The sequence below is a fragment of the Lithobates pipiens genome, unplaced genomic scaffold, assembly GCF_037356315.1.
Source record: "Lithobates pipiens isolate NorthernLeopardFrog02 unplaced genomic scaffold, aLitPip1_a1.2 Scaffold_8, whole genome shotgun sequence".
Lineage (NCBI taxonomy): Eukaryota > Metazoa > Chordata > Amphibia > Anura > Ranidae > Lithobates > Lithobates pipiens.
Window position 1 is genome coordinate 51,162,315 of NW_027507903.1, and position 24,399 is coordinate 51,186,713.

Genomic DNA, 24,399 nt, shown 5'->3' on the forward strand with positions numbered 1-24,399 from the left:
AGAAACTCTGAAGAGAAACAAAATGTTCCTCCCAGTTCCACTGCCAATATAGAAGTCCATGAACTGATCTGGTGCTCTAGCCAGTACGTTCGGGCCCCACAAATACAATACTTGAATCAATTGCCAGCCCTTATTGATTCAAGTAAACTCTGAATGCTGTATGAAAATGTATATCCACTGTCATTGTATAGCAGATTAAGGGGCTCATTCATGTTAGGAAAACCCTGCAGTTGAGCAGTGCTTTTACTGCTCAGCTGTTGCCTCTGCAGCTAATGAAGACAGCAGTCTGTCTTTTGGTAGGTGTACTCGCTGAACGAGACCCACTTGAGTGAATTGGGCCACTCTACAAGCTCCCAGCAATCAAGGTGTTAAAGCAGATGGTGAAGAGGTGATGCAATGCTTGCTGAAGAGCAACATGGATTGCTCATCAGGAACCAAAGCTCATGTGACCGAGCATGAAGTCCTTCTTCTGGTTTAGATATAATATATAAATGCCAATAAATCTTTGCTTTATTAACATCTAAATTGTTTAAATGATTGCAGGATAGTAAAGCTGTGCTTGCCATGCAAAAGCTAATATCATTTACTGGGAAATTCCATATTTTAGCCCTCATCCTTTCACCATTTCTGAATGTTTTTTGTGAGTCTGAGTTTCACATTCCCTGAACTTTAATTAAATTTTATAATGGGTTAATGACGGCCTTTAAGAGCTGCATTGTTAGAGTAGCACTCTGCTTTGACAATACTTGCCAGAATACAAATTTTGCATTTAACAAAAATAACTGTATAGTGATTTAGGACTCAAGAGGTTTCTTCTGCTTTCTTAAGCCGGCCTACAGACTATTCTAATCTCAGCCAGTTCAGCTGGGACTGGCTGAGATGTAAGGATGCAATTCATGTATGGGCAGGCTGAATGTACTGATGATAAATGATAAACTTTGGTACAACCAGCCTGACTGATTTAAAAAAAAAAATGCAATTATTGCTTGTAGCTATTACAGCTTGTCTTCTCCGGTTGTTCCCCCACCCCCACCCCCCCCCCAGAACACAGTGGCTCTGCAGGAGGTATTCCCCCATCAACACTGATGGAACTTGAGCAATCACTACAAGGGTTATACACCTGTTGCATTACTTTACCTTGCCCCCCTGCTCTGGGTAGCCCCGGTGTGGTTGTTCTCCCTTAGCTGCTGTGCATCACATACAATGTAAGGCTATTGTGTGACTGCCCACCAAGAGCACCATTTTAGAGGAAGCTTTGAGATAGGGTACTGAAAGTGTATTGCACCCACTACCCCTATGGGGAAAGACATTTAAACTGTACATTGAGGTGACCCTACTTCTACTGCACCTTTCCTACTGGGTTTTTTATTTCAACTTCAGAAACAAAACAGGATGGATTATTGTGAAGACAGCTTGCAGCATGTAATAAAAACTGACTTTGTCAGTAGCTAGTTTGAAGTCCTAATTCAGTTTTGAGTTTTGGATCATTTACATCAGGTCATAGTGTTGGACTTGGGCATGAGGTCTGTTTGCTTTGGTTTTCTTTTCACCAGTGTAATTTGTGTTTTTCTTTGTTTAGGTTCCCAACAATCTACTTTGCACCAGCTGGAAGCAAGCAGAGTCCAAAGAGATATGAGGTAAGTGGTGTATTCCCCTGTGCCTCCAGGTCATGGAAACTTTAGGCCTCAAAGTGGAAGACTGATATTCCAGTGACTCAAAGGCCGGCTGCTTTTGTGTCTTTAAAGTTTTTAACCCTGATTGCATTAAGACTAACATTGACCTGGAGAAGTTGCCCCATATCTCGTAGATTTGATGGTACTGCAAAACTGTCTTTAATTTCTAGACCTTAAACTGCTTTGTATGTGTTTCAGGGTGGCAGAGAGGTCAGCGACTTCCTTAGCTATCTGAAGAAGGAAGCAACCAATCCTCCAATTGTGAAAGAAGATGAAAAACCCAAAAAGAAGAAGAAAGAAGAGTTGTAAATGAGATTATGTCCTCAAATTGGTCTTATTTTTTTTTTTCCAGGGTGGGGTTGTCATCCTGACATTACTGGGTTCTACTGGGAAAACAGTGTGGACACTGAAGCGACACTTACCTTCCTGAAGGGAACATGGCAGTTGATTAGAGATTTCTTAGATGCACTGTTGGAAACATCCAAGGACCTTACAATTATTTGTGGCTTGAGGGGGGGGCACCACTTTTCCATCTACGTTGGGAGGGATAGGGTTGGGGGAGGGGGTTCTACAATTTGATGGTATTGGTTTTCGTTAATTTTTTTATTTTTTGTACATTCAAAACAAATTTGAAAATAAATACCCCCTTACCCTTTGTGCTTTTTCCTTGTTTTTGTTTACTATTGTGGTATTGCTGTGTGTAGACTGACAAAACCAGTCTGTTGGATGTGAAATGTGGATTTTTTTTAAAGCCTAAATTCTCAGATTTTTTTTTTTTTTATCATGGTTACTGGATACTCCTTTGATGCATCAAACTCATTGACCTCAATTGGGGGATGCTGGCCAACTCATTGCTGGGGCTGCAGTTTTAGAGATTTTGATTCTGCTCTAGCCTTGGGAGCCCATAGAAGAACATAATGGGTTGGCAATCTGCATGGAGCATTAATATATACCTTTTTAACCCCATGCCGACGGCGCAAGCCAATGTATGCAGGTAGAATGGCATGGACAGGGAGGGTGTACAGGTACGTCCCTTTAAATTTGCCATCACTTGCGTGCCGGTTGGGCCCTTTGAGTCCGATCGTGGGTCCCGTGGACTCGATCACGTCGGATACCTGCGATCATCTCATGGGGAGAAAGAACAGGGAGATGCTAATGTAAACAAGTATCTCCCCGTTCTGCCTAGTGAGTGTCGCTGATCTCTGCTCCCTGTGATCGGAGCAGAGATCGGTGACGTGTCATATAGCCATGCCCTCCCACAGTTGGATACACTCCCCAGGGCTCACTTAAACCCTACACTGCCACCTAGTGGTTAACCCCTTCACTGCCAGTGTTTACACAATCTGCATTTGTTTAGCACTGATTTTTGTATAAATGACAATGGCCCCAAAAATGTGTCTAATGTCACAATAAAGATTGCTGCCATTACTAGTAAAAAAAAAAATGCCCCTATTTTGTAAACGCTATAACTTTTGCACAAACCAATGCAGCTTTTCAAAATTGTCCTTTGTTTATAGTACAAAAACTAAACCTCAGGGGTGATCAAATGCCACCAAAAAGCTCTATTTGTGGGGGAAAAAAGGACTTCAATTTTGTTTGGGAGCCACGTGCAATTGTCAGTTAAAGTGATGCAGTGCCAAATCGCAAATGGTGCTCTGGTCTTTGGCCTGCAAAATGGTCTGGGGCTTAAGTGGTTAACCACTTCACTACTGAGCATTTTCACCCCCTTCCTGCCCAGGTCAGGTTTCAGCTTTCAGTGCTGTCACACTGATAGGGAATTTCACTGGCATAAGCAACCATTTTTACTGATTCATTCAGGGTGTTGTGAGCTGTGATTGGCCACAGCTAATCACATGGTGCAGATGAGCTGTGGTTGGCCCTGTCTGTACATGTGATCACTGATTAATCACAGCTAGAAACACAATGGCATGAAAGGAAACATCCATTGTTTACAAGTGTCATGTGGTCTGCTGTGATTAGTCACATGGTACTGAGTCAATACACTGATCAGTTCCTAGGGAACATCTTATGATGCCCACCCCGAACTATGAAAGCGCCATTCAGCTGTTTGACAATAGGCTGGGCGGGAAGTGGTTAAAGCAATTTGGTGACTCGTGGATTTGTGTGCATGTTGTAATTGGCGGTGAGCTGAACCCCCCCCCCCCCCCATTAGTCTATGGGACATGAATAATCAAAAGTGCACATTTTAAAGGCTTGTATGCAAGTTATTGTCAAAGTGTTTGCAGACCTGGGTCCTGCCCCAGGGGACATGTATCAATGCAAAAAAAGTTTTAAAAACGTCCATTTCCTCAAACAGTGATTTTAATAATGCTTAAAGTGAAATGTTGGTCCTGGAAATACACAAGTCATTGAAAAAAAGGCATGAGATTACCCCACAGTCCATTACCATAGAAAGAAAAACTCAATATGGGAGCCCCCAAAGCTGCAAAACCCAAAAGTATACAAACCGGAAGCTTCCCCAGGGTGTTTTTTTTTTTTTTTTTTTTTTTTTTTTGCAGCAGAGAATTTGTATAAAAATTGGTTGATGTAAAGAATCATTTATTTTATAGACAATCATTTCAAATGAACAATGAATCTTCCATATAGGTAGTGTGACACAGACATGGAACATAACTCATAGCAAGGAACACCCCATGTACAAGCATGGTTTGCCAATTGTATTTGTAACATATGTATCCACATGAAAAACCCAGATGCATTTCAACCCTTGCGATTTACAGTCTTCTCAAGGGGATTTATATTCTAGGAAAATATCAAATTAACCAGTTCCTGACCAGCGCACGCCGTTGTACGTCGGCAGAATGGCACGGGCAGGCATATTGGCGTACAGGTACGTCTAATCTTTAATGCTGCCCTGCCATCGCGTGCTGGTTGGGACCCCTGTGAGTCCGGTCGCGGATCCCGCAGACTCTATCTCCGCGGGCATACCCGCGATCGTCTCACGGGGCAGCTGAACGGAGAGATGCTGTTGTAAACGGCATCTACCCGTTCTGCCTAGCAACAAGTGATGCTGATCTCTGCTCCATGTGATTGGAGCAGAGATCAGTGTTCACTAAATGAGAGCCCAGCCCCCAACAGTTAGTAACACCCCTAGGAACACTTAACCCCTTCACTGCCAGTGTCATTTACACAGGAATCTCTGCATTTGTATAGCACTGACTGCTGTATAAATGACAGTGGTCCCAAAAATGTGTCAAATGTCCGATGTGACTGCCATAATGTCGCAGTCAATAAAAATCGCTGATCGCCGCCATTACTAGTAAAAAAAGATTACAAAATAGGGGATAGTTTTATGGCATTTTTATTAAACAGTAACTTTTGTGCAAACCACTCAATCGCTTATTGCGATATTTTTGGTTAAAAAAAATGTAGAATACGTATCTGCCTAAACGGAGGGGAAAAAAAAATGTATATATTTTTGGGGGATATTTATTACAAGTTAAAAATGCGTTTTCTCAAAATTGTCGCTCTATTTTTGTTTATAGCGCAAAAAATAAAAACCGCAGGGGTGATCAAATACCACCAAAAGAGCTCCATTTGTGGGGAAAAAAGGACATCAATTTTGTTTGGGAGCCACGTCGTATGACAGCACAATTGTCAAAGCGACGCAGTGCTGAATCGCAAAAAGTGGTCTGGTCTTTGGCCAGAAAAATGGTTCGGGGCTGAAGTGGTTAAAGACATTGGACAATATAAAAATGTAGGTAATTTTTTGAAAAGTTTAAAATGCAGGTGTTTTCCTCCAGTCACCCTTGAGGTGACAATGAAGGGACTTATACCAAGCGTTAATGGCCTATTCCCGAAAGGCACCTGCGCTTGGCTCAGACATGTGTCATCGCTGGTTTGAGCATAGGAGCAAATACTTTTTCTTGAGGTTCAGAAAGCTACCCCCCCCCCCCCCCCCCTCTTTCATTTGACGGCACTGGTTATGCCCTTGGCTCTTTCAACCAACCATACACCTATATATGATTATTTGTAAATCCTTTTGTTACTTTGTTTATCACTTTGCATGCATTGCACTTTTACTGTCCATCCTCCCAGTGCAAGCCGCTGTGTTCGGCCCCGCGGCTAACTGTTCCAAGAGCCCCGATGGCTCAGTCGGCTTTTGATCTGAGGGTCCAGTGTTCGGGGTCCCTGTTTGGGTGCTGCCTGTGGAGTCCTTGGGCTGCTGATGTGGCAGTCTTTATCCAAGAATTTCAATCTCCTCCAGAGAATGTTCCTAAGGATCCAGAGAAAGTCTTTCTGGCCTTTGGATCAGCTGTTATTCTAGTCGGTGATATCAGAGATTCCCTTAGTGGAACGGGGTTTTGGCTGAAAACTTTTAGGGTTCCAGAGCCAGAGATCAGACCCATTCTAGATCTCGGAGATCTGAATTGGCACTTAAACATCCGATCCTTTCATAATTCGATCGTCTGTGTCCATCCTGCAAGGAGGGGAGTTGCATATCTCCATGTGCCAAAGCTTCCCGCTTTCCAGAAATTTCTGCGGTTTGAAATATAAAATTATTTTTTCAGGTGTGGCACTGCCATTTGGCTTAGCCACAGCACTACGAGTGTTCTGAAAGATTCTGGCACCTCCTTTATCCAGGTTATGGGCTTAAGGCATAGCGGTCCTAGCCTATTAGAAGATCTACTTTTAATAGATCATTCAGTCTAAGGCCTCTTTCACACTGACGTCCCGTTCAGGCCCGCCTGTCAGTTTTTCAGGCGGACCTGAACGGGTGCTCCATAGAGCTCTATGGAGCGTCGGATGTCAGCGGTGACATGTCCGCTGACATCCGACCCGCTCCGATCCGAAAAAGTGTAACGGAGGAAAAAGCTATTTTTCCATCCGTCTGCGGATCGGGTGACGACGGGCACTGCGGTCCGTCGTCATCCGATCTCCCATAGGGGAGAGCGGCGCTGTGACAGGTCCGTCCCTGCGCAGTGTGCAGAGACGGAGCTGTCATCTCCCTGCTCAGCGGGGATCGGCGGAGTGATCCCCGCTGAGCAAACGGATATCCACGGGGCGGATCAGAACTGATCCGCCCCGTGTGAAAGGACCCTTAGGTCTAAGACCAGAGTCTGATCTCAGCTGTAAATATCTGAAATCTCTAGGTTGGATTCTCAACCTAGGAAGATTCTACTTAAAACCATCAAGGAGATTATGGTACTTGGGGGGCTGGTCATAGATACCATACAGAAGAAGGTATTCTGACCCCAGTTCCATTGTAGGATTAATTCAGTTTATCAGAACAAAGGAAAATTCCATCATTCGGCTGCAGGAGATTTTTAGGGAAATGGCGGCCTCCTTCAAGGCCGTCCCTTGCGTGCAGTTTTACTCAGACTGCTTCAAGACACCATCCTGTCAGTCTGGAATAAAGAAGATTCAGGCTCCTGACATAGGTCAGAGCCTAAATTGATGGTTGTTATCCAGCAAAAGGCAAAATCTTTATCCTGGAAGGTGTTAACAGAGACGGTCCAGGTTAGAAGAGCTTGCCTATCAACGTTTTTTTTTTTTTTTTTTGGAAGTTTCAGGCAGTACGTCTAGACCGAGAATCTTGGCGGTCAGACTATGGGACTGATCCAGGATTCAGTCTGACAAGGCCACGGCGGTGGCTTACATCGATCACCAGGGGAGGCACGAGAAGTTGTGCAGCCCAAAGAGGTGAATAATGTTCTAGCTTTGGCAGAGCACAACAGTCCTTGCCTATCGGCACTTTTTTAATTTTTCAGGTGTACCACTTGAGACGCTAACAATTATTTCTGGGAGAATGATCTCTTCACCCCGACATCTTCCTAGCAGTATGTCAGATGGGGTATTACGGACATGGACCTATTCGCGTCCAGATTCATTAACAAGGTCAACAACTTTGTGGAACAAGGGGTTCCCTAGCAGGCGGGACAGACTCATTAGTCTTCCCAGGGGATCAGTTTTTACTGATCTATGCATTTCCCCCAGTTCTACTTCCGTGCCTTCTCCGCAGGATTAAGCAGGAACAAAAGGAGGTGATTCTGGTGGCCCCAGTGCGTACCAGAAGATCTTGATTTACAGAGATCGTAATGATGGCAGTAGGAGTCCTTTGGACTCTACCATTATAGCCAGACCTTCTTCCACAAGGTCCGGTATTTCATCCTACCTTAAAGACGAGAAATTTAACAGGTCTGACTGTTAAATCCCACTCTATAGAAGATCGTGGGTGATCTCCTTTGGTAGTGTCTACTTTTGATTAGCGCCAGGAAGCCGGCTTCCAGAATCACTTTAGAGTCTGGAAGGCATAGGTTTCTTGGTGTGGATTCCTGATTCCTGCATATGGGATCTGAAATTAAGCTGGCCTTAACCTCTATCAAGAGCCAGATCCAGGCCATGTCGGTGTCTTTTCCTATGGCCTCTTGCTTCCCACTCTTGATGCATAACTTATTTAGGGGATAACACGATTTATTCCCCCTATCAAGGCACCTCTAAATCCTTGGGATTTAAGATTGGTCTTGTCAGCTTTGCTAAATCGGTCATTTGAACCTTACGAGAAATGTCCTTGATTCTTTGACAAGAAAGATAATCTTTTCTGGTTGCCATATCTTCTGCTAGAATAGTATCGGACTAGTGGCTCTGTAAGAGCTATATTTCATTATGTATAAGGATGAGGTGGTTTTATGTCCTCATTCTGAATTCTTACCAAAAGTGGTAACAGGTTTTCATTTTAAACCAAGATATTATTTTTCCTTCTTTCTCCCCAGAGCCTTAATCTAGGGAAGAGAAATCACTACATTCTCTTGATGTAGTAAGAGCAATCGGAGTCCATTTAAAGACGACCACTCAGGTTCGCAAAACACAGGTTTGTTTGTACTGCCAGAGGGTCCAAGATGTGGACAGGCAGCGTCAAGATCCACTATTTTCCAAATGGATTTGTCAAGTGATTATTTAAGCTTCAGCTTAAAGAAGAAAATTCTTCCTTCTCATATTAAGAGCACACTCATCCTGGGCGATTAGTGCCTCTTGGGTGGTGCATCATCAGGGCTCAGATCTGTAAGGCCGCGACTTGGTCTTCGGTTCATACGTTTATCCGATTTTATCAAAATAGGATTTTTAAAACCGCTTACCTGTAAAATCCTTTTCTTTGATGTACATCAGGGAACACAGAGGGCCCTCCCTTCTTCTTATACACTTATATTGCTTGGCTACAAATCTGAGGACTCCCAGCAATGGGAGGGGTTATATGGGAGAAGTACACGCCTTAACCACTTAAGCCCCGGACCAATTTGCAGCCAAAGGACTAAGTCCCTTTTTGCGATTCAGCACTGCGTCACTTTAACTGACAATTGCGCGGTCATGCGACGTGGCTCCCAAAAAAAATTGGCGTCCTTTTTTTCCCACAAATAGAGCTTTCTTTTGGTGGTATTTGATCACCTCTGCGGTTTTTATTTTTTGCGCTATAAACAAAAATAAAGCAACAATTTTGAAAAAAATGCAATGTTTTTTACTTTTTGCTATAATATCCCCAAAAAATATATTAAAAAAAATACTTTTTTTTTTTTCCTCAGTTTAGGCCGATACGTATTCTTCTACATATTTTTGGTTAAAAAAAAATAAAAACAGAATTGGCGATTACCGTATATACTCGAGTATAGGCCGACCCGAATATAAGCCGAGGCCCCCAATTTACCCCCAAAAAAACTGGCAAACTTATTGACTCGTGTATAAGCCGAGGGTAAGACATGCCTGTCCATCCCTGTGTGTGTGTCCGTCCATCCCTGTGTGTCCGTCCATCCCTGTGTGTCCGTCCATCCCTGTGTGTCCGTCCATCCCTGTGTGTGTGTGTCTCCATCCATCCATCCATCCCTGTGTGTGTGTGTGTATCCGTGTGTGTGTGTGTGTGTGTGTGTGTGTGTGTGTGTGTGTGTCCAGCCTACCTGTGTCCTGAGCCTTTGTCCCGAGCCTCCGTCCCGTGCCGAGCCTCCTTGCCTCCGTGCCTCGCCGCCGTGCCTTGCCTCCGGTCCCGTCCCGTCCCGTCCCGTGCCGTGCCGTCCTGTGCCTTGCCTCCGTCCCGTGCCCTCTTCGTTCGTCGGCGGCCATTGTAAAATTCAAAAGCTGCGCCGCCGCCTTCGCCTGTGATAGGCGGAACACTGAATTTCCCAGCAGCCTGTGTTCCGCCTATCACAGACGTCGTATCATCCTCGTCCGTAGTACGAGGATGATACGAAGTCCGTGATAGGCGGAACACAGGCTGCTGGGAAATTCAGTGTTCCGCCTATCACAGGCGAAGGGGGAGCCGGAGGCGCGGCTTTTGAATCAGAATGGCCGCTGTCTGTCTGCTCGACACGCTGATCGAGCGGGCAGACAGCGATGACTCGAGTATAAGCCGAGGGGGGCACTTTCAGCCTCAAAAAAGAGGCTGAAAATCTCGGCTTATACTCGAGTATATACGGTAGTTTGCGCAAAAGTTATAGCGTTTACAAAATAGGGGATAGTTTTATAGCATTTTTGTTAATTTTTTTTTTTTTTTTTACTAGTAATGGCGGCGATCAGCGGTTTTTATTGTGACTACGACATTATGGCAGACACATCGGACATTTTTGACACATTTTTGGATCCATGCTATTTAAATGCATTGATTCCTGTGTAAATGACACTGGCAGTGAAGGAGTTAACCACTAGGGGGCAGTGTAGTGTTATGTATGATGTTATGTGTTTTTTGTTATTGTAGGGGGGCGTGGCCTGACATGTGAAGTCACTGATCGTCCTTCACTATAAAAGGGAAGAGACGATCGTGACAGCCACACAGGGAAGCATGGGGAGAGGTTTGTTTACACAGACCTCTCCTCGTTCTTCAGCTCTGTGACCCGATCGGGTCCGCTGGTCCCGCGGCCACGGTCACGGAGCTCTGGACTGTGTATCGGGAGTGTGCCGCCCACAGCTGGGCACTTAAAGAATCACGTACCGCTACGTGATTGTGCCCAGCCGTGCCATTCTGCCGACGTATATCGGCGTGAGGCGGTCCTTAAGTGGTTAAGGGGTGTGCCAGTGTACAGCACCTGATGGTCCGATATAACCCATATAGTTATTACTATGGCTCTGTGTCCCCTGATGTACATCAAAGAAAAGGATTTTTACAGGTAAGCTGTTTTAAAAATCCTATTTTTTTGCATTGTTGCATGTCCCCTGGGGCAGGACTCAGGCCCCCAAACACATTTTATGACAAAACCCATTTACTCAGCTGCCAATGGCGCCGGTTTAAAAAAAATATATACAGTATTCAGAATAACCGAAAACGTCAATCTGAATACTTTGAAGTGCAAAGGAGGGATTGGAGGTCTTTTAGACCCCCGATCCCTCCATAAAGAGTACCTGTCACCACCTATTACTGTCACAAGGGATGTTTACATTCCTTGTCACAGCAATAAAAGTGATCAAAACTTTTTTCTCTTATATTCACCAACCGACACAGCTCCTCTCTGTAACTACATGGGTTGTATAGCCTACCATTTGGAGAAACTAGGAAAGTTGTTACACAATACATAGAAGAGGCCCCTGCCCCCCACCCCCCGTACTCTGGGGAGGGCTCTGATGCAGACTCGGGCCCTGCTGCGGCTGGAGACCCCTGCTCTGACCTATCAGACATGGCTGACTAAGACCGTTCGGCCACTGAGGATGGTTCCCCATCCGGGTCCGATTCAGGAGCCAGCGCATTCCTCTGCTGATGTACCGGTCCCTTTTGGGTCCCGCAAGCCAGCACGTTCACCTAAGGTGTTCCCATATTTGACTTATTTTGACAAATTCATCTACAGGGAATGGGGTCGGCCGCAAAGGACCTTTTCGGTCCCCAAAAACTTGGTGGTGCGTTACCCCTTTGAGGAAAGCCTTCTCAAAAAGTGGTCGGCTCCTCTGGTCGTGGACCCCCCAGTATCTAGGTTAACTAGATGCTGACTGCTGGCCGTCAAATGACGGCCAGGCGGCGCACCTATTGTGGCGGGAGGCCGTCATATGACGGCCTCCCGTTTAAACAGGGAATGCGCGCGATCGTGCGCGCGAATCCCTGTTTCTTCGGTGGCGGCGTGTCACGGAGACACCGCTCGCCACCGAAGGGGGTGAACAGCCATTCGTTATGGCTGTTTACCACGTGATCGGCCGTGATGAAGTCACGGCCGATCACAGATGGTCACACCCCGAACGTGCACGGCGCATGCGCGCGATCGTGAGCGGCGGCGTGTTCCCCGGGAACACTGCTTGTCACCGACGCTGGTAAACAGCCATTGGCCGGCTGTTTACCCACATGATCGGCTGTGATCCTTTCACAGCCGATCACTAAAATGTAAACAAACCGCGGTAACGAGATGTTACCGGGTTCTCCTCCTCACACACCGATCGTGTGTGAGGAGGAGATTGCGGTAACATCTCGTTACCGCATACAGTGTACACCAATCATACTGATTGCCCCCCCCCCCCCCAATAAAGAGGACCTGTCACCACCCCTCATAGTACCTGTCAATCACAGTCCATCAGAGTATTTGAGTACTTGTCCCAGTCCATCAGAATACCCGAGTACCTGTCCCGGCACATCAGAGTACCCGAGTACCTGTCCCAGCCCATCAGGGTACCCGAGTACCTGTCACGGTCCATTAGAGTTCCCGAGTACCTGTCAGTCCATCTGAGTACCCGAGTACCTGTCACCGTCCATTAGAGTACCAAGTACCTGTCACAGTCCATCAGGGTACCCGAGTACCTGTCACGGTCCATCAGAGTACCCGAGTTCCTGTCACAGCCCATCAGAGTACCCGTAACAGTACCTGTAACAGCCCATCAGAGTACCCGAGTACCTGTCACGGTTCATCTGTGTACCCGAGTACCTGTCACAGTCCATCTGAGTATCCAAGTACCTGTCACAGTTCATCTGAGTACCCGAGTACCTGTCACAGTTCATCTGAGTACCAGAGTACCTGTCACCGTCCATTAGAGTACCGAGTACCTGTCACAGTCCATCAGAGTACCCGAGTACCTGTCACAGCCCATCAGAGTACCCGTAACTGTACCTGTAAGAGCCCATCACCCGAGTACCCGTCACGGTTCATCCGAGTACCTGTCACGGTTCATCTGTGTACCCGAGTACCTGTCACAGTCCATCTGAGTATCCAAGTACCTGTCACAATTCATCTGAGTACCCGAGTACCTGTCACAGTTCATCTGAGTACCCGAGTACCTGTCACAGTTCATCTTAGTATCCGAGTACCTGTCACAGTTCATCTTAGTATCCGAGTACCTGTCACAGTCCATATGAGTACCTGTCATCGCCCTTCAGAGTACCCAAATACCAGTCACCAAGCCATCAGATTACCTGTCACCAGGCCATCAGAGTACCCGAGTACCTGTCACCAGGCCATCAGAGTACCCGAGTACCTGTCACCAGGCCATCAGAGTACCCGAGTACCTGTCACGGCACATCAGAGTACCCGAGTACCTGTCACGGCACATCAGAGTACCCGAGTACCTGTCACGACACATCAGAGTACCCGAGTACCTGTCACGGCCCATCAGAGTACCCGAGTACCTGTCCCCGCACATCAGAGTACCCGAGTGCCTGTCCCAGCCCATCAGGGTACCCAAGTACCTGTCACGGTCCATTAGAGTTCCCGAGTACCTGTCAGTCCATCTGAGTACCCGAGTACCTGTCACCGTCCATTAGAGTACCGAGTACCTGTCACAGTCCATCAGGGTACCCGAGTACCTGTCACGGTCCATCAGAGTACCCGAGTACCTGTCACAGCCCATCAGAGTACCCGTAACAGTACCTGTAACAGCCCATCAGAGTACCCGAGTACCTGTCACGGTTCATCTGTGTACCCGAGTACCTGTCACAGTCCATCTGAGTATCCAAGTACCTGTCACAGTTCATCTGAGTACCCGAGTACCTGTCACAGTTCATCTGAGTACCCGAGTACCTGTCACAGTTCATCTGAGTACCCGAGTACCTGTCACCGTCCATTAGAGTACCGAGTACCTGTCACAGCCCATCAGAGTACCCGTAACAGTACCTGTAACAGCCCATCACCCGAGTACCCGTCACGGTTCATCCGAGTACCTGTCACGGTTCATCCGAGTACCTGTCACGGTTCATCTGTGTACCCGAGTACCTGTCACAGTCCATCTGAGTATCCAAGTACCTGTCACAGTTCATCTGAGTACCCGAGTACCTGTCACAGTTCATCTGAGTACCCGAGTACCCGTCACAGTCCATATGAGTACCTGTCATCGCCCTTCAGAGTACCCAAATACCAGTCACCAAGCCATCAGATTACCTGTCACCAGGCCATCAGAGTACCCGAGTACCTGTCACCAGGCCATCAGAGTACCCGAGTACCTGTCACCAGGCCATCAGAGTACCCGAGTACCTGTCACGGCACATCAGAGTACCCGAGTACCTTTTCACGGCACATCAGAGTACCCCAGTACCTGTCACGGCCCATCAGAGTACCCGAGTACCTGTCTTGGTCCATCAGGGTACCCAAGTACCTGTCACGGTCCATCAGGGTACCCGAGTACCTGTCACAGTCCATTAGAGTACCGAGTACCTGTCACAGTCCATCAGGGTACCCGAGTATCTGTCACAGCCCATCTGAGTACCCGAGTACCTGTCACAGTCCATGGGGGTACCCGAGTACCTGTCACAGTCCATTAGAGTACCGAGTACCTGTCACAGTCCATCTGTGTACCAGAGTACCTGTCACAGTTCATCTGAGTACCCGAATACCTGTCACAGTTCATCTGAGTACCCGAGTACCTGTCACAGTCCATATGAGTACCTGTCACCGCCCTTCAGAGTACCCAAATACCAGTCACCAAACCACCTGAGTACTTGTCACCAGGCCATCAGAGTACCCGAGTACCTGTCACCAGGCCATCAGAGTACCTGAGTACCTGTCACCAGGCCATCAGAGTACCCGAGTACCTGTCACCAGGCCATCAGAGTACCCGAGTACCTATCTCCAGCCCATCAGAGTACCCCGAGTACCTATTTGCAGCCCATGTCTCATAGAATATACGTTGGGGTTTTGCTTTCCAAAATGGGGTCATTTTGTGGGTAATTTCACTATCCTGGTGCCCCAGGACCTTCAAAAGTGTGATGGGTAGGAATGAAATGAGATGTGTCATTTATGCTCCTAGAACGCCTGAAGGTACTACTTCAATGTTCGGCCTCTCTATGTGACCAGGCTGTGTAAAAGTCCTACACATGTGCTATTACCATACTCGGGAGGAGCAGCAGAATGTATTTTGGGGTGTAATTTTTGCTATATACATGCTATGTGTTAGAAATATCTTATAAATTGACAATTTTGTGTAAAAAAAAAATGCGTTTTAATTTTTTTCCACATATTCCAAAAACTTCTGGAAAAAAATTAACCATTCAAGACTCATTATGCCTCGCAGATTATACGTTGGGGTGTTTGCTTTCCAAAATGGGGTCATTTTATGGGAAATTCCATTTTCCTGGTACTCCAGGGCCTTCAAAAATGTAATAGGTGGTTGAGAAATGAGATGCGTCATTTTTGCTCGTAGAAAGTCTGAAGGTACTACATCAATGTTGGTGCTCTGTATGTGGCCAGGCTGTGTAAAAGTCTCACCTGTCACAGTTCATCTGAGTACCCGAGTACCTGTCACCGTCCATTAGAGTACCGAGTACCTGTCACAGCCCATCAGAGTACCCGTAACTGTACCTGTAACAGCCCATCACCCGAGTACCCGTCACGGTTCATCCGAGTACCTGTCACGGTTCATCTGTGTACCCGAGTACCTGTCACAGTCCATCTGAGTATCCAAGTACCTGTCACAGTTCATCTGAGTACCCGAGTACCTGTCACAGTTCATCTGAGTACCCGAGTACCTGTCAAACTTCATCTTAGTACCCGAGTACCTGTCACAGTCCATATGAGTACCTGTCATCGCCCTTCAGAGTACCCAAATACCAGTCACCAAGCCATCAGATTACCTGTCACCAGGCCATCAGAGTACCCGAGTACCTGTCACCAGGCCATCAGAGTACCCGAGTACCTGTCACCAGGCCATCAGAGTACCCGAGTACCTGTCACGACACATCAGAGTACCCGAGTACCTGTCACGGCACATCAGAGTACCCGAGTACCTGTCACGGCACATCAGAGTACCCGAGTACCTGTCACGGCACATCAGAGTACCCGAGTACCTGTCACGGCCCATCAGAGTACCCGAGTACCTGTCTTGGTCCATGAGGGTACCCGAGTACCTGTCACGGTCCATCAGGGTACCCGAGTATCTGTCACAGCCCATCTGAGTACCCGAGTACCTGTCACAGTCCATCAGGGTACCCGAGTACCTGTCACAGTCCATTAGAGTACCGAGTACCTGTCACAGTCCATTAGAGTACCGAGTACCTGTCACAGTCCATTAGGGTTCCCGAGTAACTGTCACAGTCCATCTGTGTACCAGAGTACCTGTCACAGTTCATCTGAGTACCCGAATTCCTGTCACAGTTCATCTGAGTACCCGAGTACCTGTCACAGTCCATATGAGTACCTGTCACCGCCCTTCAGAGTACCCAAATACCAGTCACCAAACCACCTGAGTACTTGTCACCAGGCCATCAGAGTACCCGAGTACTTGTCACCAGGCCATCAGAGTACCCGAGTACCTGTCACCAGGCCATCAGAGTACCCGAGTACCTGTCACCAGGCCATCAGAGTACCCGAGTACCTGTCACCAGGCCATCAGAGTACCCGAGTACTTGTCACCAGGCCATCAGAGTACCCGAGTACCTGTCACCAGGCCATCAGAGTACCCGAGTACCTGTCACCAGGCCATCAGAGTACCCGAGTACCTGTCACCAGGCCATCAGAGTACCCGAGTACTTGTCACCAGGCCATCAGAGTACCCGAGTACCTGTCACCAGGCCATCAGAGTACCCGAGTACCTGTCACCAGGCCATCAGAGTACCCGAGTACCTGTCACCAGGCCATCAGAGTACCCGAGTACCTATCTCCAGCCCATCAGAGTACCCGAGTACCTATTTGCAGCCCATGTCTCATAGAATATACGTTGGGGTGTTTGCTTTCCAAAATGGGGTCATTTTGTGGGTAATTTCACTGTCCTGGTGCCCCAGGACCTTCAAAAGTGTGATGGGTAGGAATGAAATGAGATGTGTCATTTATGCTCCTAGAACGCCTGAAGGTACTACTTCAATGTTCGGCCTCTCTATGTGACCAGGCTGTGTAAAAGTCCTACACATGTGCTATTGCCATACTCGGGAGGAGTAGCAGAATGTATTTTGGGGTGTAATTTTTGCTATATACATGCTATGTGTTAGAAATATCTTATAAATTGACAATTTTGTGTAAAAAAAAAAATGCGTTTAAATTTTTTTCCACATATTCCAAAAACTTCTGGAAACAAATTAACCATTCAAGACTCATTATGCCTCGCAGATTATACGTTGGGGTGTTTGCTTTCCAAAATGGGGTCATTTTATGGGAAATTCCATTTTCCTGGTACTCCAGGGCCTTCAAAAATGTAATAGGTGGTTGAGAAATGAGATGCGTAATTTTTACTCGTAGAACGTCTGAAGGTACTACATCAATGTTGGTGCTCTGTATGTGGCCAGGCTGTGTAAAAGTCTCACACATGTGGTATCGCCGTACTCGGGAAGAGTAGCAGAATGTATTTTGGGGTGTAATTTGTTGTATGCATATGCTGTGTGTGAGAAATAACCTGATAATATGACAATTTTGTAAAAAAAATAATAATAATAAAAAAAAAATCTTCATTTTGCAAAGAATTGTGGGAAAAAATGACAACTTAAAAAAACTCACCATGCTACTTACTAAATACCTTGGAATGTCTACTTTGTAAAAAGGGGTCATTTGGGGGGTATTTGTACTTTCCCGACTTGTTAGTGTCTCAAGAAATGAGATACACCTGATGTACTGAAGGCCTGATCAGAAGTGATCAATTTTCAGTGATTGGCACCATAGTTTGTAGACTCTATAACTTTCACAAAGACCAAATAATATATACTAATGTGGGTTATTTTTACCAAAGATATGTAGCAGTATAAATTTTGGCCAAAATGTATGAAGAAAAATTACTAATTAGCAAAAATTTATGACAGAAACAAAGAAAAATGCATTTTTTTCCACAAAATTTACGTTTTATTTTATTTATAGCACAAAAAATAAAAAACCCACTAGTGATTAAATACCACTAAAAGAAAGTGAGAGCACTGAAAGCTGAAAAGTGGTCTGGTCAGGAAGGGGGTGTAACTGCACTGTATTGAGGTGGTTAAATAAAGTAAACACGATAATGGTTGAGGGGACTCCTGCATTCAAGGATCCCACAGACAGGAAGGCCAAAGTAGTGGCTTTTCCTTGTTTACAGTTGTGGGGACAGCCGTGCTACATGTACTGGCATCTGCACTGGTGTCGCAGACACTGACTGAGTGGGCAAAACTTTTGCACCACGAATTGGGAGAGCAGCATGCCTCCCCTGTCTGCATGGAGCTAGCAGACCAACTAGTGCATGGCCTTAAGTACGTTTGTGACATGGCCCTGGATACTCTCCCTCTGCTATCCAGGGCCTCAGTGTCAGCCGTCGTGCTGAGGCACCTTATTTGGCTGAAATGCTGGTCTGCTGACCAGGCATCCAAAAAAGCCGTGACGGATCTTTTTCGTTCGCCCGGTGCTTCGGCAAAATGTCCCCATGCCCGACAGGATGTCCACGGACGATCAGAAGCGTCCCTGGAACTGCAAGCCTAACAAGCCTGCGAAGAAAAGTGCTACCGCATGAAGGTTTGCCCCCGCCCGTGTCTCGGGTGGGGGGTCATCTTTGGGAGTTTGCAGCCCGTTGGACCTCCCGGTTATCAGACCAATGGGTCTGCGATCTGATTTACGCAGGTTACAAGATAGAGTTTCTCTCTTGGCCGCCAAACAGATTCTTCCCCTCCAGCATACCCACATCCCTGGTTCGCCGGGAGGCCCTGCTAGGGGCAGTAAGGGACTTGCTGAATCAGCGGGGGATTGTACCAGTTTCGGACTCGGAACGCTTCCAGGGGTTCTACTCAAATGTGTTTGTGGTTCCCAAGAAGGAAGGGGTACGTCCAATCTTGGACTTAAAAGCCCTCAATCACTTTGTAAAAGTGCAGAGGTTCAGAATGGAATCAGTTCGCTCAGTAGTCGCTGTACTCCATCAAGGGGACTCACTGGCGTCTTTGGACATCCAGGATGCATACCTGCACATACCCATATGCCTTCGGCATCAAAAATTTCTGCGTTTGGCAGTCGGGGAAGCCCATTACCAGTTTGTGGCTCTTCCCTTTGGCCTGTCATCAGCCCCCCGAGTCTTTACCAAAGTACTAGCTCCAGTATTGGCGTTGCTGCGACAACGCGGGATCACGATCGTGGGTTACCTATACGATCTCCTCCTGAGAGCTTCTTCCGCCTCAGAATTAAAGGAGGATGTGGCGGTCACCATGCAGACTCTGCAAGAATTTGGCTGTTGAACCTAAAGAAGTCGGTGCCGACCCAGCGTCTGGAGTACCCGGGGTTACTATTGAATTCCAGGGAAGCGAGGGTCTTTCTCCCCTCAGACAAATTGCAGACTCTCAGATCTGTGGTCAAACTACTAATGAACCGCAAGTGGTCATCACTCCGCTTTTGCATGTGAGTGCTGGGGCTCATGGTAGCCTCTTTTGAGGCAGTACCTTATGCCCAGTTCCACATCAGAGTCCTGCAGAAGGAGATCTTGACAAAATGGGACAAATGTCCATTGTCCCTGGATCGGCAGATCCAGGTGAGCCAGCCAGTCAGGGACTCCCTGATCTGGTCGTTGATGTCCCCGGTGATTCTGGATGGAAAATCGTTCCTTCCTCTAAAATGGGCGGTGGTCACTACGGACGCCAGTCTGGCCGGCTGGGGTGGAGTTATGGGGATTCAGTCGGCTCAGGGCCTCTGGTCGATGGAAGAATCCAAGTTGCCGATCAATCTGCTCGAATTGAGAGCGATCAGGCTGTGTCTTCAAGGGCGTCCGACCAGGATACAGTCAGACAACGCCATGGCTGTGGCATACATAAATCACCAAGGGGGAACAAGAAGCTCCGCCGCTGCTTGGGAGGTCACTCACATACTTCGGTGGGCAGAGAGACACGTTCCGGCCCTGTCAGCCATTTACATTCCGGGGGTGGAAAATTGGCAGGCGGACTATATGAGTCAACAGATGCTGGACCCAGGAGAATGGGCATTGCATCCGGAGGTATTCAGGCTGCTGTGCCTGAAATGGGACACACCAGATGTGGATCTATTGGTCTCCCGGCTCAATCGGAAGGTCCCAAGATTTGTGTCCAGGACAAGAGATCCGTGGGCAGACGCGTCAGGCGCGCTGGTGGCTTCATGGGATCAATACCAGCTGATCTACGCCTTTCCTCCACTGAAACTGTTGCCACGTCTGCTTCGCAGAGTGGAAGCCGAGGGGATTCCGGTAATCCTGTTTGCCTCAGTGGGCCTGGTGCGCCTGGTGGCAGACGCTCCCTGGCGGCTGCCGTTGTGAGAGGACCTCCTATCTTAAGGTCCAATCTTTCACCCTGCTTTACCATTGCTGGCTTTAACGGCCTGGCTGTTGAAAGCCAGGTATTGAGGAACCGGGGTTTGTCGGGCTCGGTGATTTCAACTATGCTGAGAGCGCGGAAATCTTCTTCCAGGAAGATATACCATCGTACTTGGAAGGCCTCTATCTCCAAGTGTGAGGTGAAAGGGTGGCATCCGAGCTCCTTCTCTATATCCAGGATCCTGCTGTTTCTTCAGCAAGGTGTAGACCAGAGGTTGGCGTTGAGCACCATCAAGAGGCATATTTCAGCTTTGGCTGTCTTTTTTCAGCGACCCCTAGCGTCTCACTCACTAGTGAGTACTTTTGTTCAGGGGGTGCGCCATGTAGTCCCTCCGGTGCGTCCTCCGTGGGATTTGAACCTGGTGTTGTCGGCGCTTCAGAAGCCGCCGTTTGAGAATATCAGGGAGATTCCTCTGTTGACCCTTTCACAGAAGGCGGTCTTTCTAGTGGCCATCACATCGGCCAGGAGGGTTTCGGAATTGGCAGCCTTGTCCTGCAAGTCGCCTTATCTGGTCATCCACAGGGATAAGGTGGTGTTGCGTCCGCAACCGTCTTTTCTACCGAAAGTGGTCTCAGCATTTCATATCAATGAGGAGATTGTATTTCCATCGTTGTGTCCTAAGCCAAAGCACCCCAAAGAGGTGGCCTTTCACGCTTTCAATGTGGTTAGGGCTCTGAAGGTGTATTTGTCTGTCACAGCTTCCTTTCGGAAGTCAGACTTACTGTTTGTTTCGGTGGCTGGTCCTAAGAAGGGTATGGCGGTCTCGTCGGCCACCATTTCCAGGTGGATCAGACAGATTGTAGTCAAAGCCTACGCCTTGAAGGGGCAGGTGCCTCCCTTTCTAGTCACGGCCCACTCTACAAGAGCAATCGGAACGTCTTGGGCCTTCCGACACCAAGCGTCTGTCGCTCAGGTGTGTAAGGCGGCGACCTGGACATGCGTCCATACGTTTACCAAGTTTTACAACGTAGACGTCAGTGCATTGGCTGATGCTGGTTTTGCAGGCGGCCGTGTAGTTGCTATTGTGTTTTTTCCCTGTTTTTTGTTAAAAACACAGTACTGTTTCGTTTTTGCACTGTTACATTACTTCCGCGAGGTTGCGGTCTGGGGGATCACCCCTGTTGATGCCCGGTTTTGTGGTGGAGTTCCCACACACTGCTGTTTTTTTGTGGGTTTAGTTTCACTAGTTCCCACTTGCCATGGTGGATGAAGTTTTTTTAATGCCGTTTTTCCCACCCCTCGTTTGGCACTGCTTGGGGACGTCCCATTTAGTTACAGAGAGGTGCTGTGTCGGTCGGTGAATATAAGAGAAAATAGGATTTTTGTACTCACCGTAAGATCCTTTTCTCTGTAATTCACCGACTGACACAGCACCCACCCCTCCTTTTTTCTACATTATACTGCTTGTTGACGTACTGAAGCTGCTAGCAGCAGGTGGAGGGTTGATAGCACAGGGTCCGCCCCCCTGGGGCGGGATTAAAGTTCTGTGTATTGTGTAACAATTTTGCCTAGTTTCTCCTAATGGCAGGCTATACAACCCATTTAGTTACAGAGAGGAGCTGTGTCGGTCCGTGAATTACACAGAAAAGGATTTTACGATGAGTACAAAAATACTATTTAAAAAAAAAAAAAAACTATTTATTAATATTAAAATAAATAAGAAGAAAATATTTTTTTTAAAGCGCCCCCGTCGCTGCGAGCTCGCGAAGCAAAGAAAACACATACGGAAGTCGCGCCCACATATGTAAACGGTGTTCAAATCACACATGTGAGGTACCGCCACGATCACCAGAGCGAGCACCAGACCTCCTCTGTAACTCTAACTTGGTAACAGTAAAAAAAAAATTAAAGTGTAAATAAACCCATCAATTTAAACAGTTTATAAAAAGAGTTACATTTCCGGCATGCCGGGAATGCTAACTGCACATTGGCTGTGCTCTCAACCAAACTGTCAAACCATCCAATGGCTGGTGTCATAACGGATCACATGTGCAGCAACTTGGCAGTTGAAGATTAAACAGAGGCAAAGATGGCAGCTTCCTTGGCTGAAAACGATAAGGGAGTTTACTTCCACTTTAAAGTGTCGGCTATGGAGATTTTTAAGTACTGTAGTTTGTCATCATTCCACGAGTGCGTGCAATTATAAAGCGTGACATGTTTGGTATCTATTTACTTGACGTAACATCATCTTTCACATTATACAAAAAAATTGGGCTAACTTTACTGTTTTTTTTTTTTTTTAATTCATGAATTTAAAACAGTGGTGTTTTAAATTCCTTTAAAACACCACTGCACAAATACTGTGTGACATAAAATATTGAAAAAATCGCCATTTTATTCTCTAGATTCTCTGCTAAATATATATATATATATATATATATATATATATATATAATGTTTGGGGTTCTAAGTAATTTTCTAGCAAAAAAATATGGATTTTAACTTGTAAACTTGAAAGGGTTAAAGCCAAAGGGTTAAAGCTAAACTCCAGCTAACACTTTTTAAGTAGTTACAATATTTTTTTTTTACATTTTATGATAAAGGTTTTACATGAATGAATAAACGCTGACCATTGTAAGCACCCCTGTCAGTGTTAAATGGTTTGTCCCAGCCGTTCAGATGCCACTTTTGCTGGACAGCTTGTTCTGTTGTTAAAGTGGAAGTAAACCCTCCTAAACATGTTTTGCTTAGTAGATCATACTTTTCTCAGGCAGCTGATCGCTGCCTGAGAAAGTGCACTTACTTGTGTCCTTTTCGAAAAAACCGCCGTTTAGATGTCGATGACGTCAGCCGCGCTTGCGCAGTATTGACGTGCGAATGCGGCGTATCTTGTATTGCCGCCTTTGATCTTCCTTATTCTCTGCCTACGAGGCATTCTCCTCATTGCGGCAGAGGAGAAGTCTCGCGTTGTAAAGATATCCCTGCTCTTCCTGACACTCCCCCTTACATGAAATGCTTTGTTGCCTTAGTAACGGCAACCGAGATCGAGGCTTGGTTTGGATTTGTTATGACGCTACGGTGCATGCGCGAGATTTCCTGAGGGAAATCTAACTAAGGCCGGAAATGATGTCCGCAAAGGACGTCCAAACCAGACTTTGCAATGGCGCGGGCGATACCCGGAAGGGAGCTATTTTGGAAAACGAGAAAAAAGGTATCTAGAGCGCTCGTTTTTAGGAATTACATATATAGTATGAAGGCTGATGTATAGTATAATAGCAACAGTAGAAAATTAGAATTTTTTTGGTCGGGTTTACTTCCTCTTTAAAGGAAATTGAAACTTACACTTACTGGCAGACTTACTATGTTATCGGGGAAACTGCTACAGGGGAGACAAAGGCTGAGGTGTTAAAGCATTATTAAACCCAAAAGCAAATATTTATTGCAGCATGGATGAGACAAACCACTTAACATTGGCGGGGGGGGGGGGGGGGGGGTAAAATGATCAGCTTTTGTGTATTCGTGCAAAACTTTCTTCCCAACTGGAAAAAAAAACTGCTTGCTGTAACTGTGTATACAGCGAGAGCTGGAGTTTGCCTTCAATTTGTTAATGCATCTAAATTTGCTAAAATGTTTAACACTCCCCCCAACCCCCCCCCCCCCCCCCGAATTACTATGGTGCTGTCTGCTGTGAATCCTCTGCTCCTTCTTACAGAGTTGTGTCTCACTAATACAGGCGGTTACAAGGTGATAACAGAAGGGAATAAATCCTCAGAAAAGGAAAAACAAATGCAGCCACCACATCTAAAGATTGGTAAGCTGTAATATATTACAGTTTTGGTTTGTGGTTTAACCACTTCAGCCCCGGAAGGTTTACCCCCCTTCATGACCAGGCCTTTTTTTTTGCAATACGGCACTGCATTACTTTAACTGACAATTGCGCTGTCATGTGATGTTGTACCCAAATATAATAAAATTTCCTTTTTTCTTACAAATAGAGCTTTCCTATGGTGCTATTTGATCACGTCTGTGTTTTTTTTTGCTCTATATAAAAAAAAAAGGCCGCCAATTTTGAAAAAAAACAATATTTTTATATTATTTTTTTTGTAATAATTGCAATACAGATTATTCCTGGAGTTCAGCTTTACGTTAATAAAGATGTAAGCTTTTGGGACC

At 46.4% G+C, this 24,399-nt stretch overlaps 1 protein-coding gene across 1 annotated transcript in view; it reads left to right on the forward strand.

Moving 5' to 3' along the window:
- Positions 1–2,328, forward strand: part of PDIA3 (protein disulfide isomerase family A member 3) — a 31,029-nt gene extending 28,701 nt beyond the window's left edge. Inside the window, exons 12-13 of the mRNA XM_077472018.1 lie at positions 1,580–1,637; positions 1,872–2,328. Of these exons, the coding sequence (XP_077328144.1) occupies positions 1,580–1,637; positions 1,872–1,982 (169 nt within the window). The 3' untranslated portion in view covers positions 1,983–2,328. The remainder of the gene's footprint in view (positions 1–1,579; positions 1,638–1,871) is intronic.
- The last annotated feature ends 22,071 nt before the right edge of the window (positions 2,329–24,399 follow it).